Source organism: Camponotus vicinus, unplaced genomic scaffold, assembly GCF_025532165.1.
Source record: "Camponotus vicinus isolate PSW18456_S1 unplaced genomic scaffold, iyCamVici1.0 SCAF_7, whole genome shotgun sequence".
Taxonomy (NCBI): Eukaryota; Metazoa; Arthropoda; class Insecta; order Hymenoptera; family Formicidae; genus Camponotus; species Camponotus vicinus.
Window position 1 is genome coordinate 9,569,218 of NW_028141979.1, and position 14,409 is coordinate 9,583,626.

At 29.9% G+C, this 14,409-nt stretch overlaps 4 protein-coding genes across 11 annotated transcripts; 1 reads left to right on the plus strand and 3 right to left on the minus strand.

The window, feature by feature from the left end:
* Positions 1-189: 189 nt before the first annotated feature.
* Positions 190-1,208, minus strand: LOC145975032 (DET1- and DDB1-associated protein 1). Its single transcript, XM_083105173.1, has 4 exons — positions 1,188-1,208; positions 808-946; positions 667-728; positions 190-297 (listed from the first exon to the last, which is right to left on the minus strand). Exons 1-4 carry the CDS (start codon positions 1,206-1,208, stop codon positions 190-192), a joined length of 330 nt encoding a protein of 109 aa, XP_082961299.1.
* Positions 1,209-1,601: 393 nt separating this feature from the next.
* LOC145974033 (TBC1 domain family member 31) lies at positions 1,602-4,928 on the plus strand. The gene is made up of 5 exons (XM_083103769.1): positions 1,602-1,710; positions 1,881-3,375; positions 3,453-3,925; positions 3,987-4,216; positions 4,405-4,928. The coding sequence occupies exons 2-5, from the start codon at positions 1,993-1,995 to the stop codon at positions 4,692-4,694; spliced, it is 2,376 nt and encodes a 791-aa protein (XP_082959895.1). The 5' UTR covers positions 1,602-1,710; positions 1,881-1,992; the 3' UTR covers positions 4,695-4,928.
* Aprt (adenine phosphoribosyltransferase) lies at positions 4,782-6,571 on the minus strand. 8 transcript variants are annotated; one of them, XM_083103776.1, is made up of 6 exons: positions 6,451-6,553; positions 6,291-6,361; positions 5,933-6,102; positions 5,450-5,681; positions 5,280-5,358; positions 4,782-5,188 (listed from the first exon to the last, which is right to left on the minus strand). In XM_083103776.1, the coding sequence occupies exons 3-6, from the start codon at positions 6,013-6,015 to the stop codon at positions 5,046-5,048; spliced, it is 537 nt and encodes a 178-aa protein (XP_082959902.1). In that variant the 5' UTR covers positions 6,016-6,102; positions 6,291-6,361; positions 6,451-6,553; the 3' UTR covers positions 4,782-5,045. The 8 variants fall into 8 exon arrangements, with proteins under 8 accessions (XP_082959902.1, XP_082959903.1, XP_082959906.1 ...); XM_083103777.1 differs by having other exon boundaries at positions 5,933-6,208; XM_083103780.1 differs by having other exon boundaries at positions 6,311-6,361; positions 6,451-6,551.
* Positions 6,572-10,068: 3,497 nt separating this feature from the next.
* LOC145974584 (uncharacterized) lies at positions 10,069-11,710 on the minus strand. Its single transcript, XM_083104498.1, has 2 exons — positions 11,617-11,710; positions 10,069-11,276 (listed from the first exon to the last, which is right to left on the minus strand). Exon 2 carries the CDS (start codon positions 11,252-11,254, stop codon positions 10,742-10,744), a length of 513 nt encoding a protein of 170 aa, XP_082960624.1. The 5' UTR covers positions 11,255-11,276; positions 11,617-11,710; the 3' UTR covers positions 10,069-10,741.
* Positions 11,711-14,409: the final 2,699 nt, after the last annotated feature.

The following is a 14,409-nucleotide window of genomic DNA, read 5'->3' on the forward strand; positions in this document are numbered from 1 at the left end:
ATCAATAAAATAGTTTCGTACTATAAACACATTTCTGTCTGTGAATAATTGATACAGATCATATATAAATGTTGATTATTTAAGAATATTATATATATATATATATATATATATATATATATATATATATATATATATACATATATATATAGATGTATGTATGTATGTATGAAAAATGTGCAACGTATCTTAAAGACTGTTATTCAAATCGAGACGCGGCCTTTTACTGCGCACTGTCGATGCATCATCCTGAGCATCACCATTGGTGGACAAGAATTCTCTTTTCCTGTCTATGCTCTAAAAAAGTTTATATTCAATTAAAAATATAATTAAATTATTTGACAAAATTCAGCAATATACATATAATTATTAAGTAATATATTGTGTAACTTTTAATATAATATATTGTAATTTGTGATATAATTAATAATGTAATTATAATATAATTTAATAATGTAATTATAATTATATTATTAAACATAACGATAAGGCTTTACTAAGTCTCTGTAAATATTTTTATATCTTTATGTAGCAAAATATTATTTTAAAATTAATATTATGTAATATCCTCTGTTTTATATTCATGTAGCTTATCAATTCAGGTCTTATCAATTTATCTATTATATAATTTCTATTATAATTTATCTATATATAATTTCTTTTTACCTTCTTATCCCATTGTTGATGCAGATACCTCAACAGAATAGTGGTTTTTTCAGTGACTATAACTGAGCAAATATAAAATCATTTTATTATATTATATACACATAGTATATTAGTATCTGTGTAATTACAATTCACACATACTTTGCTCCGAAGGATAATCCTTAGTCGGAAGATAAACCGATGGTCTCTTGACACACGTCCGATTGCCATTATCCGTATGAAAGTTTGCAAAGTTGTTTTCGTCGTGCGATGGGAGCCCCTTTAAAAACTCAGCAACAGACTGCGAACAGGTTTTAATACAAAGCTCATATAGAGAGATATTTTATTCGATATCATATAATACATCTCAATAGAAGTTATCATGAAAAAAAGACCTAAAATCGAGAAATCCTAAAAATATTTATAAACTTCAGAAATACTATACGTGTAAAATATATGCTACTTGGATGTAAACATTGTCCCCTGAAGTATCCAGTGTGATATATAATATCTGAAATCATCAAGAAAAAAATCAAACCAACGATCTTTACAGTTCTTACCATTATGAACGAATTATCTGTTGACTGCAGGATTCAAGAATCGTCCACTTAGAAAAAAAAAAGAGGCTTTTTAGGCGACTAAATTGACATGAAAGAGGCTATCGTTGCTTCGGTCCGAGAAATAAGCATAGAATATCTCGCGAAATGAGAAGGCACTCGTGATAACCGTTTTGCGACTCTTGCAAATCTTGCAAAGATTCGGGTATCTGGACACGAATAAACAGTCGATCAATTTTCTTCGCCCGTCTTTTCCAGAAAAAAACAGGTAGGGCATAATTTATACATAATTAGTAATTATTTAATATAAATTTAACGTAAATTCATTTTTTCCCTATTTTATTTACCATCAGCCAGTCAGATTCTGCATTATTTATCGTTGGTAAAAACGAGAACTGACAGATCGACAGCTGATAATTCACGATACAACTGTCATCGATTTGACGTGACGCGTTGCACGAAATTGTCAAAATATTTCTTGTAGAAAAAAGAAAGAATTATATCATGGGTGAGTTTTATTATATTTTTATATTATTATATTTTATATTTTATATTTTATTATTTTATATTATTATATTTTATCTATCTCTTGTATTTATACTATTTTTTTGCTATGTATTTATATATTTTTTTACTATGTATTTATACTATTTTTCTATCTATTTTGATATTTTCTAGCGCAACTGGAAAAAGCAACATATAATGATGATGCTGGAACAAAGGAAGAATCTCTGAGAAAATTATATTGAATAATTATATTGAATAATTATATCTATAATTACCTTCTATAATGCATAGCGGTTGGAATAAGTTGATTAAGAGCAATGACAGTTTCAGATACGAGCCTAGAGCCAGTGTCGAGAAACGATATTGCACAGCCAGGCTCGGTTTTACGCAAATGTCCTTTGACTACGACGAGGAATACCTGATCGCAGTGGACACCAAAGGATACCTGCATTGCGTCGAATTGTCGGATGAAATTCCATGTTATAAAGTATTCGGGAAAGTCGGACGATCCACATTTCTGGCGTTCAATCCTGTATCCGAGGGAGAAATATTGATAGGACTCGACGCAGGCGATATAAAGATCTGGAAGCTTTATGCGGACGTCAACGAGTTCTGTCTGTTATCCGGTCATAGATTAGCGGCGACACACGTTTCCTTCTACAAGAATTATTGCCTAACCGGCTCCCGGAACGAGGTGATAATATGGGACCTGCGGTCTTATAGCAAAGCTCATCAGTTAAAGGTTGATGTAAAGAACGCTGTGATCAAGAAAGCTGCCTTTTCGAACGCGGGTCACATTGTTGTGCTGTATCTCAATGATACTATGCAGGCCTGGACACTTGAACAATTGCACAAAGACATTAAAATCGACACAAGCACATTCGGAGTGCGTTATATCAAGGATTTTGTCTTCACCAGAGATGCAAGAGCCATGATAATGGCTGGCGCAGGAAGCATAAGCGTTCTTAATACGTATGATTGGAGCTTGCTAAAGAAGCTACAGTTATCTAAGAATTTTGCCGAGGCGAGACAATTATCAGTTGTCCCATATCCATTGGATGGTGGAGCGAACAAAATTATCGCGTTTCTGTCTTCGAAATGCACTCTTCAGTTTTGCGATATAAATGCATCAAATTTTCTCGACACATCTATTTCCATTGATAGAGTTAAAAAATTTGCCATTTCGTCTGCTGGCAGATATATAGCGTACATAGATCAGGAAGGGTGTTTAAATATAACGTATGCAGATAAAATAATTTCGAGAAGATGTCACCAACCGAGAAAACTATCAGAGCCACATAGACTCCAGGCGCACAAGATAAGCGATCATTTAGAGTGCGTTAGACAAAGTATGAAACGAGAGTTGGATATGGAACGATTAACATCTATTTTAAAGGAATTTGGAGAATTTCCAGATAAATATCGTACGCTAATTTGGTCCACTATTTTAAAACTACCGGCGAACAAAAATGCATACGTTGCCTTGGCAAGTAAGGTGACTCGTGGAAAATTTACATCAAATACTTTGAAAGATCACCCCTTGGCGGACAAAAGCAGGGCGTCATTGTTAGCCATGACGATGGATTGCTTGTTGCAATGGTGTCCATTGCTAATACAAAGTCCATTTCTCCCCAACTTGATTTTTCCATTTCTAGTCGTATTTCAGGTATCTTCTTTTATGCCATTTTGAATGTGTGAGTATTTTTTATCAACATAAAACCAAGATATTTAATTTTGTTTCAGAAAGATCCCCTACTTGCCTTTGAGTTGATTTTAAGCATATTACTAAACTACTGTCAAAAGTGGTTTGAATACCATCCATTGCCACCATTGAACGTCCTGGGAATTATTGAAAATATTCTTTTGGAGGCAGACCCCGCGCTACTAAATGTCTTCTGCGAACATAGAATAACGACTAGCGAATATGCGTGGCCGTTACTACAGACTGCCATGAGCGAAGTGTTATCGGGAGACGAGTGGTTAATTCTGTGGGATCATTTAATATCTCTTCAGAAACCCTCCCTCCTATTGATGTGTGTCATTGCTTATAATATTTATTCGAGAGAAAATATAATTTCCTTGATAAAGTCACGTTCTGGAGATATCAAGACCTTTTATAGCACACAGAGTCACGTTAGAGCCAAGGATTTGTTGAAGATCGCGAGAAGATTAGATCAAGAGATACCGGAACGAGTACATCCTAATCGTTATCTAAGGTATTATTGTCATAATGTACGCAACAATCACATATTTATTAACATTTGAAATTTATTTCAGGGATAAACTGTTGCAATTAAATTATATTGGGCCTTATCCTTCGTTTATAAAGAAGGAATATCCAAAATTCCTCACTGAGAATCTCAGCATCGCAGATTTGAGGAAATTGAAAATACAAGAACAACATTTGCAAGAGTGTAATCGTAAGATTGTAGAACATGCCGAAAGAAAGAGATTATGTGCAGAGACCAAAGCTTTTGCGAGACAAATTCATGAAGCAAGATTAAATGGTATATGATTCATATATTTTTCTCTTTAATTTCTTATATTTTGTCACTTTAATCTTGATAGCATATATTTAATTACAATTCATATAACATTTAATTTTTATCATTTTGTATTATTTTAGTAATATAATTATAGTAATACAATTATAAATATGGAAGGAAATTTCACTAATCAATGGTTTTTATTTCAGAGATACAAAAATGCTTTCAAGAATATATTAATAATTTAGATTGGAATTTTGATAAATTTACACCAGATGCGAGAATAGTAAAATCTTACTGTCATTTGTATAAAAATAATGATGACTTAGAAAAAATACAAGAATGTAATAAATGCAAGATTAAGGATGATAGCATCTCAAATTCTGAAGACAGCAAATCAAAGAATCATGAAAAATTGCAGCAAGATGTAATAAAACTCGAATATGAAGTACAAAGTTTTCTAGACTCATTGAGATCATGTAGATCAGAAGTTAGGTAGAACTGATTTTTTTAATGAAAAAGTTAATTTCATCAAATTTAGGTAAAATAAAGTATTTTAACATAATCATTGATATATATAATTACATTTTAGTTGTATATATGTATATGTATTTTAAAAAATTATATATACAATTTTACTTATATATACAAATTTACTTTTTTACATTGTATGTAAAATATAAAAATCATTTATTTACGTATACAAATATAAAAGAGTATTTATTTTTTCTTATCTATTTTTGGAAATGTTATACGGCAGGAATGCAAGAGGTAATACATGTTACTGTATTACATTATTATGCTTAATTATCCATGCTTTGTACTTATCAATTTTTTAAAAAATTATCTGTTAATCATCGTATTTTAAAAAAGAATGTACAGGAACTCCAACCTTGTCTCTGCCTTTTAACGAAGTCAATTCTATTATCACCAAGCATTCAACCACATCAGCTGCTACGGATTTTAACAATTGTACAGCAGCAGCCATTGAACCTTCAAATATATATTTCATTTATTCTTAACATTTATATTTTCTGAAAATAACATATACATATATAAAATTAAAAATTATTTCGCGCTTTACCTCCAGTTGCCAGCAAATCGTCAACAATAAGCACTCTAGTTCCATTGGTAATAAAGTCTGATTGCAATTCAAATGTGGCCTGTAAAGGTAGGATAAAATTAATTTATAAATTATATATAAAAAAAAATTTTTCGAACACAGTCAACATTGTGTAAAATTTTTAAACTTACTTCACCATATTCTAGCACATATTTTTGTTGAACGACTTTGCCTGGAAGTTTCCCTTTTTTTCTAATAGGTAAAAACGGTTTGCCTAATTCCATGCAGATCATAGGGCCAAAGAGAAAGCCACGTGAGTCTAATCCTACAATCAGATCTACTTCAAGAAATAAAATATGCTCCACAATTAAATCCTTCATCGCTCTTAGCGCTGTGATATTGTGAAATACACCAAATATGTCTCTGAAAATGAGTGACTTAATAAATGTAAAAAACGAAAGAATTAATATTAATTTAATTAAAAAAATAATTATTATTATAATGATAAAGTATATTAATAATTAAAATATATTAATAATTATACAAAATATATTAATAACAATAATAATAATAATAAACATATAATAATAATTATATAATTAAAATATTTTTCTATCTCTCTCGTGTAATCTTTTTAGGAATTTTCTCGCTTTTTTTTTTCAAGATTGACTTACCGGAAAGTAACTCCAGGTTCAGGAAAATCGGGATAACTTTTTATAGCATTCTTCAATATTTGCAATTTATCGTTCTTGTCCATCTCGTGATGTGTATAATTGTACTTTAATAATAAAGCTAGCGACTATGAAATGGAATGTATCGAAATAATTGACAATGTCGATCTTCTCTAAAATTTAGATTAAAAATTTGGAGTTTATTAGTTACACTTATATATCCCGAATTTTTGGCGTATCAGCTCGTGAATTATCAGTTTGATAAAATATTTGTTTTGTCTAAATTGGATTTAAAATATAAGGTTATCTCGGGATTATTGAGATTATTGAAAGTATAATGACTAACGATATAACGACTAACATAATGACTAATGACTCGACCTTGGCCGCTCATTTTCCAATTTATGGGCTACGAAATTAGGGTTCCTGTTCCTGAAACGAGGGGATTACAAAAGTGGGGAGATACTCTACAATTTCATTTGTCAAAATTTAGTAAATCTGCTCATTTTTATAATTTTTACCTCGTTTTAAGAACCGTAATAGGCCTCTTAAAAAAAAAAAACTGTTAAAAACTATCACGTGACTAAAAATAAAGGCAAATAGAGGATCTGTTTCGTGATACGCATGAACGACGTTCATTCCATTTTACTCCACGCGCATGCGCGGAGATCGCTCCTCCCACCATCACAGCGCATGCGCGAAGGCAGAAAACAAAGTTGTTTCAAAGTTCGCGTCGAATTGGGAGAATTTGTTGTTCTAGAATTCGTAAATGGCCTCGAGAAAGCTGCAAATTTGTATTTTGATAAATAATGAATAATATTGAATTGATAAATAATGATAAATAATGAAAATAATAATAATTTATGATGCCGATAGCACCAGTGCTGTATAGCAAGACACTTATGTATATAAATTATGATAGAGTAAGTAAATTATTCAATCGCAAGAGATACTGTAATCTTCCAATGTAATGTTCAAAGATGAAATAAATATTTTTCTATATTCATTGTCATATTTATATATTTTTATTTACAAAACGCAAAATGCCTGCCGTGGGATAAAAACATATTTTTAACCGTATTTCTATAAATCTTAATTAGCAATAAACTGATCTTTGATATTTATCAATCACTTTTTTAATTATTTAAAAATTTAATTATTAATACACGTATAGAATTTGTCAAATTAATCACTGATTCTTCTGAAGTTTTTATAATTAAGATTCGAAAAATATAGATGTTGCAAAATATTTTAAATGTCTCTTCCTTTATATAAAATATAAAGAATTCATATGTTCCATTTTAATATAGCCAACATTATTTATATATTTTTATTATAATTTTCATACCAGCATAATATTTTTATGCTTAATACTTTACCCACACAGCAAAATATATCATAGAGAGATCTAAGAGATATCTAAATATCAGAATATCTGATTTAAATAATGCTACTCAGATATGACTGGGATATCTATAAGATATCTTCCAGACTGCAAAAATGTATGATTTTTTCATCTGAGATATGATATCTGATCTTGCAACAAATCAGATAGAAAAGATTATATTTTCGTAAAAATATTATTAGAATATTTTGATAATTAAGATATCAGATATTCTGAAGATATCTGATATTCTGAAGATATTCAAGATATATCAGATATCAAGATATCTCAAATACAACAAAAATTTATTGACGAAATGATATCTGATTTACGTCTGAGATATAGATTGCTGTGTGGGTATATATAATACAATGTACTAAATTATAAAATTTAATATAATTACAAAATAGTATTACTATTAATAAATAGGTTGTATGCATACTGTCTGTTACCCGACAAAAACAGTTACGTCACATCCTCGTCGAATCCACGTATTTTACGTGGCTTACGTGGATGCAAATTTATCCACGAATTAACTTTTTACACGAATAAACACAATTTGACTTTTTGTACGCGAATTCCAAATAAATATGTTTTGTCACGAATTGTAAAAACTGACTCGACTGAACAAGACAAAAGTATACGTGCGATCTTAAATAAATGAGCGAGTTTTTGGAATTGCAAAATATATGCTGCTTTAAAGAATTAATATATAACACTTATTTTGTCATATATATATATATAAATCATTATTATTATTATATTATTTAGTATATGCCTGTCTATTAGAAATCTTTTAAAGATAAGAAGATCTTTTAAAGAGTTTTGAAATATCTTTAACATGTATAATAAATATTTTTTAAAATGGTCTTGAAGACACCTTTCGAGAGAAATCATTTAGATATCTTTAATATATCTGTTATAGATATGTTAAAGATATCTTTTAAGATGTCTTTTCAGATGTCTACAGATATCTTTTAGAAATTCTACAGACATCTTTAACAAAATCTTTTTGGACATCTTTTGAATGACTTTTAGATATCTTTTAGAAATATCTTAAAAATTTCTTTAATGAGATATCTTTTAGATTTCTACAAGACCTTGATGTTATTTGGGTCGTTTACACTTCTGTTACTCTTTCCTTACATTCGACTTACGCTCCGATATTTATTTTCGCCAGGATGATATATGATTTATAAATAGTAAAATCAAATTTTAAGATCATCTAACACAATTACTCTATTCAAATTTAAAAAATAAAATTGTTTTTACAAAATATATATTGACTTCTACATTCGATGATAGCATATTAGGCTTTATATTATTAGGCTTTATATTAAGGCTTTATATTGAAATTTATTCTGTAAATATGTACCTTTTTTTAAATATATTTATACGTATATAAATATATGTATATTTTTTTTTTATTTGTTATATATGTATTACAATATTTATATGTATATATTACAATATTTTTTAAATATATTTGTATGCATATTTATATATACAAATTCATACATGTACATACATATAAATTTGATTCTTAATCTTGATAAAAGGAAAAGAACATGAGAAAACATTTTTTTTTAATAAATTTTAATAAATTTATTTTATACAGTTCAAAATATAAATAAAATGTGTTTCACAAGAAAATCAGCAAGAGAAGCTTTATATTTATAGACCTTGGCGAAAATAAGAAACTTTATAAAGCGTTAACAACCGTTGAGTGAGGGTTTTCTGAGAGTTTATATGCTTTTCAAACTTTGTAAGAGCACTTACATAACGCTGTTGGGTTTTGAATGCTTATCAAACGCTGCAGTGTTGCAATTTTTGTTCTACAAACTCTTTATATAATGTTACATGAAAGTTTTGCAATGCTGAGGTAACATTTTTCAGAGTACGTTCAGTAAACGTTGATATATCTTCGTGTACAGAGTTTATTCAGACTTTTCAAACGTTTACGTTTACGCTATAACGTACAAACGTCTTTTAAACGCTGCAGTGTTGCAATTTTTGTTCTACAAACTCTTTACTAATCGTTTTTAAACTCTCGACGAACTTCCACAAACGTTCATGTAAACGCCAAACAAACGTCTCATTTTTGCCAGGGGATGTAAATGTAATAGACAGGATTTATTATTTTTCTTGAAATATATATTGCTTGAAATATATATAGATGATTGATCTTGTTGTATTAGTACCGCCTCATGTAATTTCTCTCATTATATTTCGATTAATTTCTCTACCCTGTCCTTCCACGTCTTAATTCTTCTAATCTGTCATCTAATGATAATCGATATATTCGCTTTATCATTTTTATTTTTATCGTAAACTTAATAATAAAACATCAACTTTACTTACAATTATTTCTTCTATTAACCCGACAAAAACAGTTACGTCACATCCTCGTCGAATCCACGTATTTTACGTGGCTTACGTGGATGCAGATTTATCCACGAATTATCTACGTGGATACAACTTTCTTTTTTCATTATTACATCGAGGTACTTTATTCTCGAAATATCAATGTAGATTTCATGTGGATATTTCTATTGAAATTATGATTAATCAACGACTTGGTAATATTGTAATGTTAAAAGATATTTTATTAAAATTTTTCAATTGTAATTTTGTATCTGAAATATTTCAGAAATATACCTGCATCATGTTTTTTATAATATTTATAATATTTATATTATAATATTATAATATTTATATTTTATATAATATTGTATTTGCAATATTTCTGAAATCTTTCAGAAAGATAAAAAAGTTTGCTAAAAAAAAGATTATATCTGTATGTTTTTAAATATGTAATAGTACATATGTATATAGAATATGCTTCCTCGCTTTGCCGCTATGTGGCGCTGCATCAAATTAGCTAACTCGTATTCAACTTCTTTTCGTCATAAAGTGTATATAAAGAACTGATACTAACACGGTCCGAAGTTTATTTTTTCTTTTAAGGACCGTCTACGATGGAAGTAATATTGATGGAGTGGACGGTGGAGTAAGGCGTAAACGAATGGTTCTTTTCCATTTCGCATTACTCCTAGTCTTACGCCTTACTCCACCGTCCACTCCACCGATATTATTTTCATTGTAGACGGTCCTTTAGTCAGTTTAATTTAATAAACTGATTTAATTTAAAATAATTTGTTTAATAATCTGGATCGCTTGTTGGGATTCAGAATATGGAACAGATTATTTGAAATTAAACGGATAAATGGGAGATAGCCTATTTATTGAGTATATTAAAAATAAAATATAAATAAAAATAAAATTATTCTTATGGCCGAGTGTATTTATATACTTTTATAAATGTCCAAGATATTCACTTATCAAAAATGAAAAAAGTAATATGTCTCGAAAGTTCATAAAATTTTCACATAGATTCCACGTAGATTCTAGTACCGTTTTTGAGCGGATTATCCACTCGAATATCCACGTGGATTCAACGATATTAATCTACGTGGTAATAACGTGGATTTCACGTACTGTTTTTGTCGGGAAATTTCAGGCATGTCTCTTGAAGTTGTCGAAGTAACACTCGATGGCCGAACCTCGGAGGATAAAGACATACTCTGGTCTTGTTGTTGCATCGGTCTATAATTAGGCTTCTGGAAGTCTCGTCCCTGCAATTTTATATTACGATCCAATTGTATCGAATCAAGTTTTTGTTTTACAGATTCGAGTTCCTTTTTCTGTGAGTTATATTTTTGTTTGATAGAAACAAGTTCTTGTCTCACGGTTTTGAGCTTCTGTTCTAACTCATCCGCTAATCTTACTCTTTTTTTTAAATTGGCGTTCTTTTTCATTTCTTTGTCATGCTCTTTTAATTTCGATACCAAGACCGCTTTATTGCCCCCGGTATATAATCCTCTTTTTTGTAACTTTTCCCTCAATGCCACCGTAGTATAGTTGGTGTAGTCAGTCATCATTTTTGTTTAATCTTTTCTAGCCCTGTTATATTTTAAATTACCAAATATCACTTTCTCATCAATAATTCTTATTTTTCAATCTAATACAATTAAAGCAATCTTGCTATGTTTCATCATAGTACACCAGCATTTCTTCGAACAATTCAACTGGGAGTTTTAGTTTCAAATTAAAAATTTTTCATCTTAATTTTAAATTTCAATTATATTCAATTTTACACAGTTTTAAATCTCAACTATGTTCAATTTTGACGCAGTAAGAATTTAAAATTTTAAATTATACACACAAACACAATATGCTTTTCAATTTACATCTATATCACATATATATTTCATCCATTATTATTATACAATTTATTACTTACATTCATTATATTGTTATATTAGTAGCGTTAAACCATGTAATGAATAAATACTTTCTCTTATAATTCCATTTGATTGCGTTATCTTATCATTTATCACTAATCATTATATCATATATTATCATCTCTAATTTTTGTATCTACCCGACAAAAACAGTTACGTCACATCCTCGTCGAATCCACGTATTTTACGTGGCTTACGTGGATGCAGATTTATCCACGAATTATCTACGTGGATACAACTTTCTTTTTTCATTATTACATCGAAGTACTTTATTCTCGAAATATAAACGCCTTACTCCACCGTCCACTCCACCGATATTATTTTTATTGTAGACGATCCTTTAAGCGTCGTCTACAATGGGAGTAATATCGGTGGAGTAAGGCGTAAGATTAGGAGTAAGCGAATGGTTTTTTTCCATTTCGCCTTACTACACTGATAAAACTGTCTTACTTCCTACTCTGACATCTTATTATATACATTTTGTAGGAAGTAAGACAGTTTTATCGGTGTAATAAGGCGAAATGGAAAAAAACCATTTGCTTACTCCTAATCTTACGCCTTACTCCACCGATATTACTCCCATTGTAGACCGTCCTTTAGTCAGTTTAATTTAATAAACTGAACTTAAATTTAAAGGCCATAAGAGCTAAACGCGGATGATAGTGCGTAAGTTCAACGAGAAAATAAGTTTTTCGTTGAAACTTATTTGTGTGCGCAGGGCACAAATTTTCTTGGTACGATACCAAGCAAATTTAAATAATTCTCAATTCGAGAATTTATTTAATTATTATCCCTCTTTCCCCCCTGTAATGTTGTAGGCGAGAAAAAAATATCGGGCCGAAAGTCGCTGAATCGGGAATCGAACCCGAGTCTTTCGCTTGCCGGGCGACTGCTCTTACCACTGAGCTTACAGGGGGGAAAGAGGGATAATAATTAAATAAATTCTCGAATTGAGAATTATTTAAATTTGCTTGGTATCGTACCAAGAAAATTTGTGCCCTGCGCACACAAATAAGTTTCAACGAAAAACTTATTTTCTCGTTGAACTTACGCACTATCATCCGCGTTTAGCTCTTATGGCCTTTAAATTTAAGTTTATGTTTTATACACAGAGCCTAATTTCTTATATAGTTATTTAATAAACTGATTTAATTTAAAATAATTTGTTTAATAATCTGGATCGCTTGTTGGGATTCAGAATATGGAACAGATTATTTGAAATTAAACGGATAAATGGGAGATAGCCTATTTATTGCGTGTATTAAAAATAGAATATAAATAAAAATAAAATTATTCTTATGGCCGAGTGTATTTATATAAATGTCCAAGATATTCACTTATCAAAAATGAAAAAAGTAATATGTCTCGAAAGTTCATGAAATTTTCACATAGATTCCACGTAGATTCTAGTGCCGTTTTTGAGCGGATTATCCACTCGAATATCCACGTGGATTCAACGATATTAATCTACGTGGTAATAACGTGGATTTCACGTACTGTTTTTGTCGGGAAAGAGTCATTAATAAAATTATTGATCGTTTCTTCGATTGTAAAAGAAAGTATTTGCATGACGCATTTTGTGTAGACTATCGAAGGAAATATTCAAAATGAAAAGATAGACTAAACTTGGAAATCAACAATTAAATTACTAAATAAATCGCGATTTAAAATTCGCGAGAAAACGCGACGAATAAATAAATCGACAATAATCGGAATATTCGCGATTGCGAGATACGCATAATTTTTATAATATGATAATCGAAACCATCAATAGATACGCGTGCGATATTATTATCACACAAATGATAACAGACGAAGATATTTTGGTAAACATTTGTGATCCGTATTGTTTTATGAACATAAAATTCACTGTCTTATTTATTTGCGATTAATACTCGACTTTATACGAATTTCACGATTGAGAATAAAATACATATCCTATTTCGCGCATGATTAGCTGAATGAGATGAAATGAGCTCTATAAGCTTTAAAATATAATTAAAAATCGCGTTGTGGCCACGTTTAATAGAAAATAACGAATCATTTTCAAAGTCCCTCTAATAATCGATGTAATAGTAGAGTTTAATAAGATTTAAATAATGTAAAGAATCACGATTAAAACAGTCATTAATAAAGTTATCGATCGTCTTTTAAATTATAGAAGAAAATATTTGCACTACAAGCATTTTGCACGAGCCATTAAAAACAATATTCAAGGACGTGGAAAGATAAACAAAGCTTCAATGTATAAGTCAACGATTAAATTATAAGATAAATCGCGATTTAAAATTTGCGATAAAACGCGACGAATAAATAAATCGATAATATTCCAAATATTCAATTGCAGATACGCGAGTGACATCCCGGTAATCCGATAAAAAGAGGAGCGATCTTAAAAATGGAGAACGATTAACATCTTGTTTCTACATCAGATTTCACAAGATCAATCTGCGAAGAAAAGTTAAGTGATCCATTGAACGTCGGGAATTCCATCGTAGGAGGGAACGAATCCTGGATCTTCCGGACTATTCCCGATAGCAATGATTTCAGTATTAAATCAAAGACAATTATCCCTTGTCATTATCTTCAATTCACGAAATTGATATTCACGTCAGAAAACATGTTCTTCCATTACTAAGAAATATATTTCTTTATTGAAAATTAAATGGATATAACGACTTTTTATATTGAAATGTGATTACGAACGATTATATTTATAAATAATAAAATCCATGCATCATTGGAGTTTGTGTTAAATGTGCGAACACATATAATAATTTTCGGGTATCGTT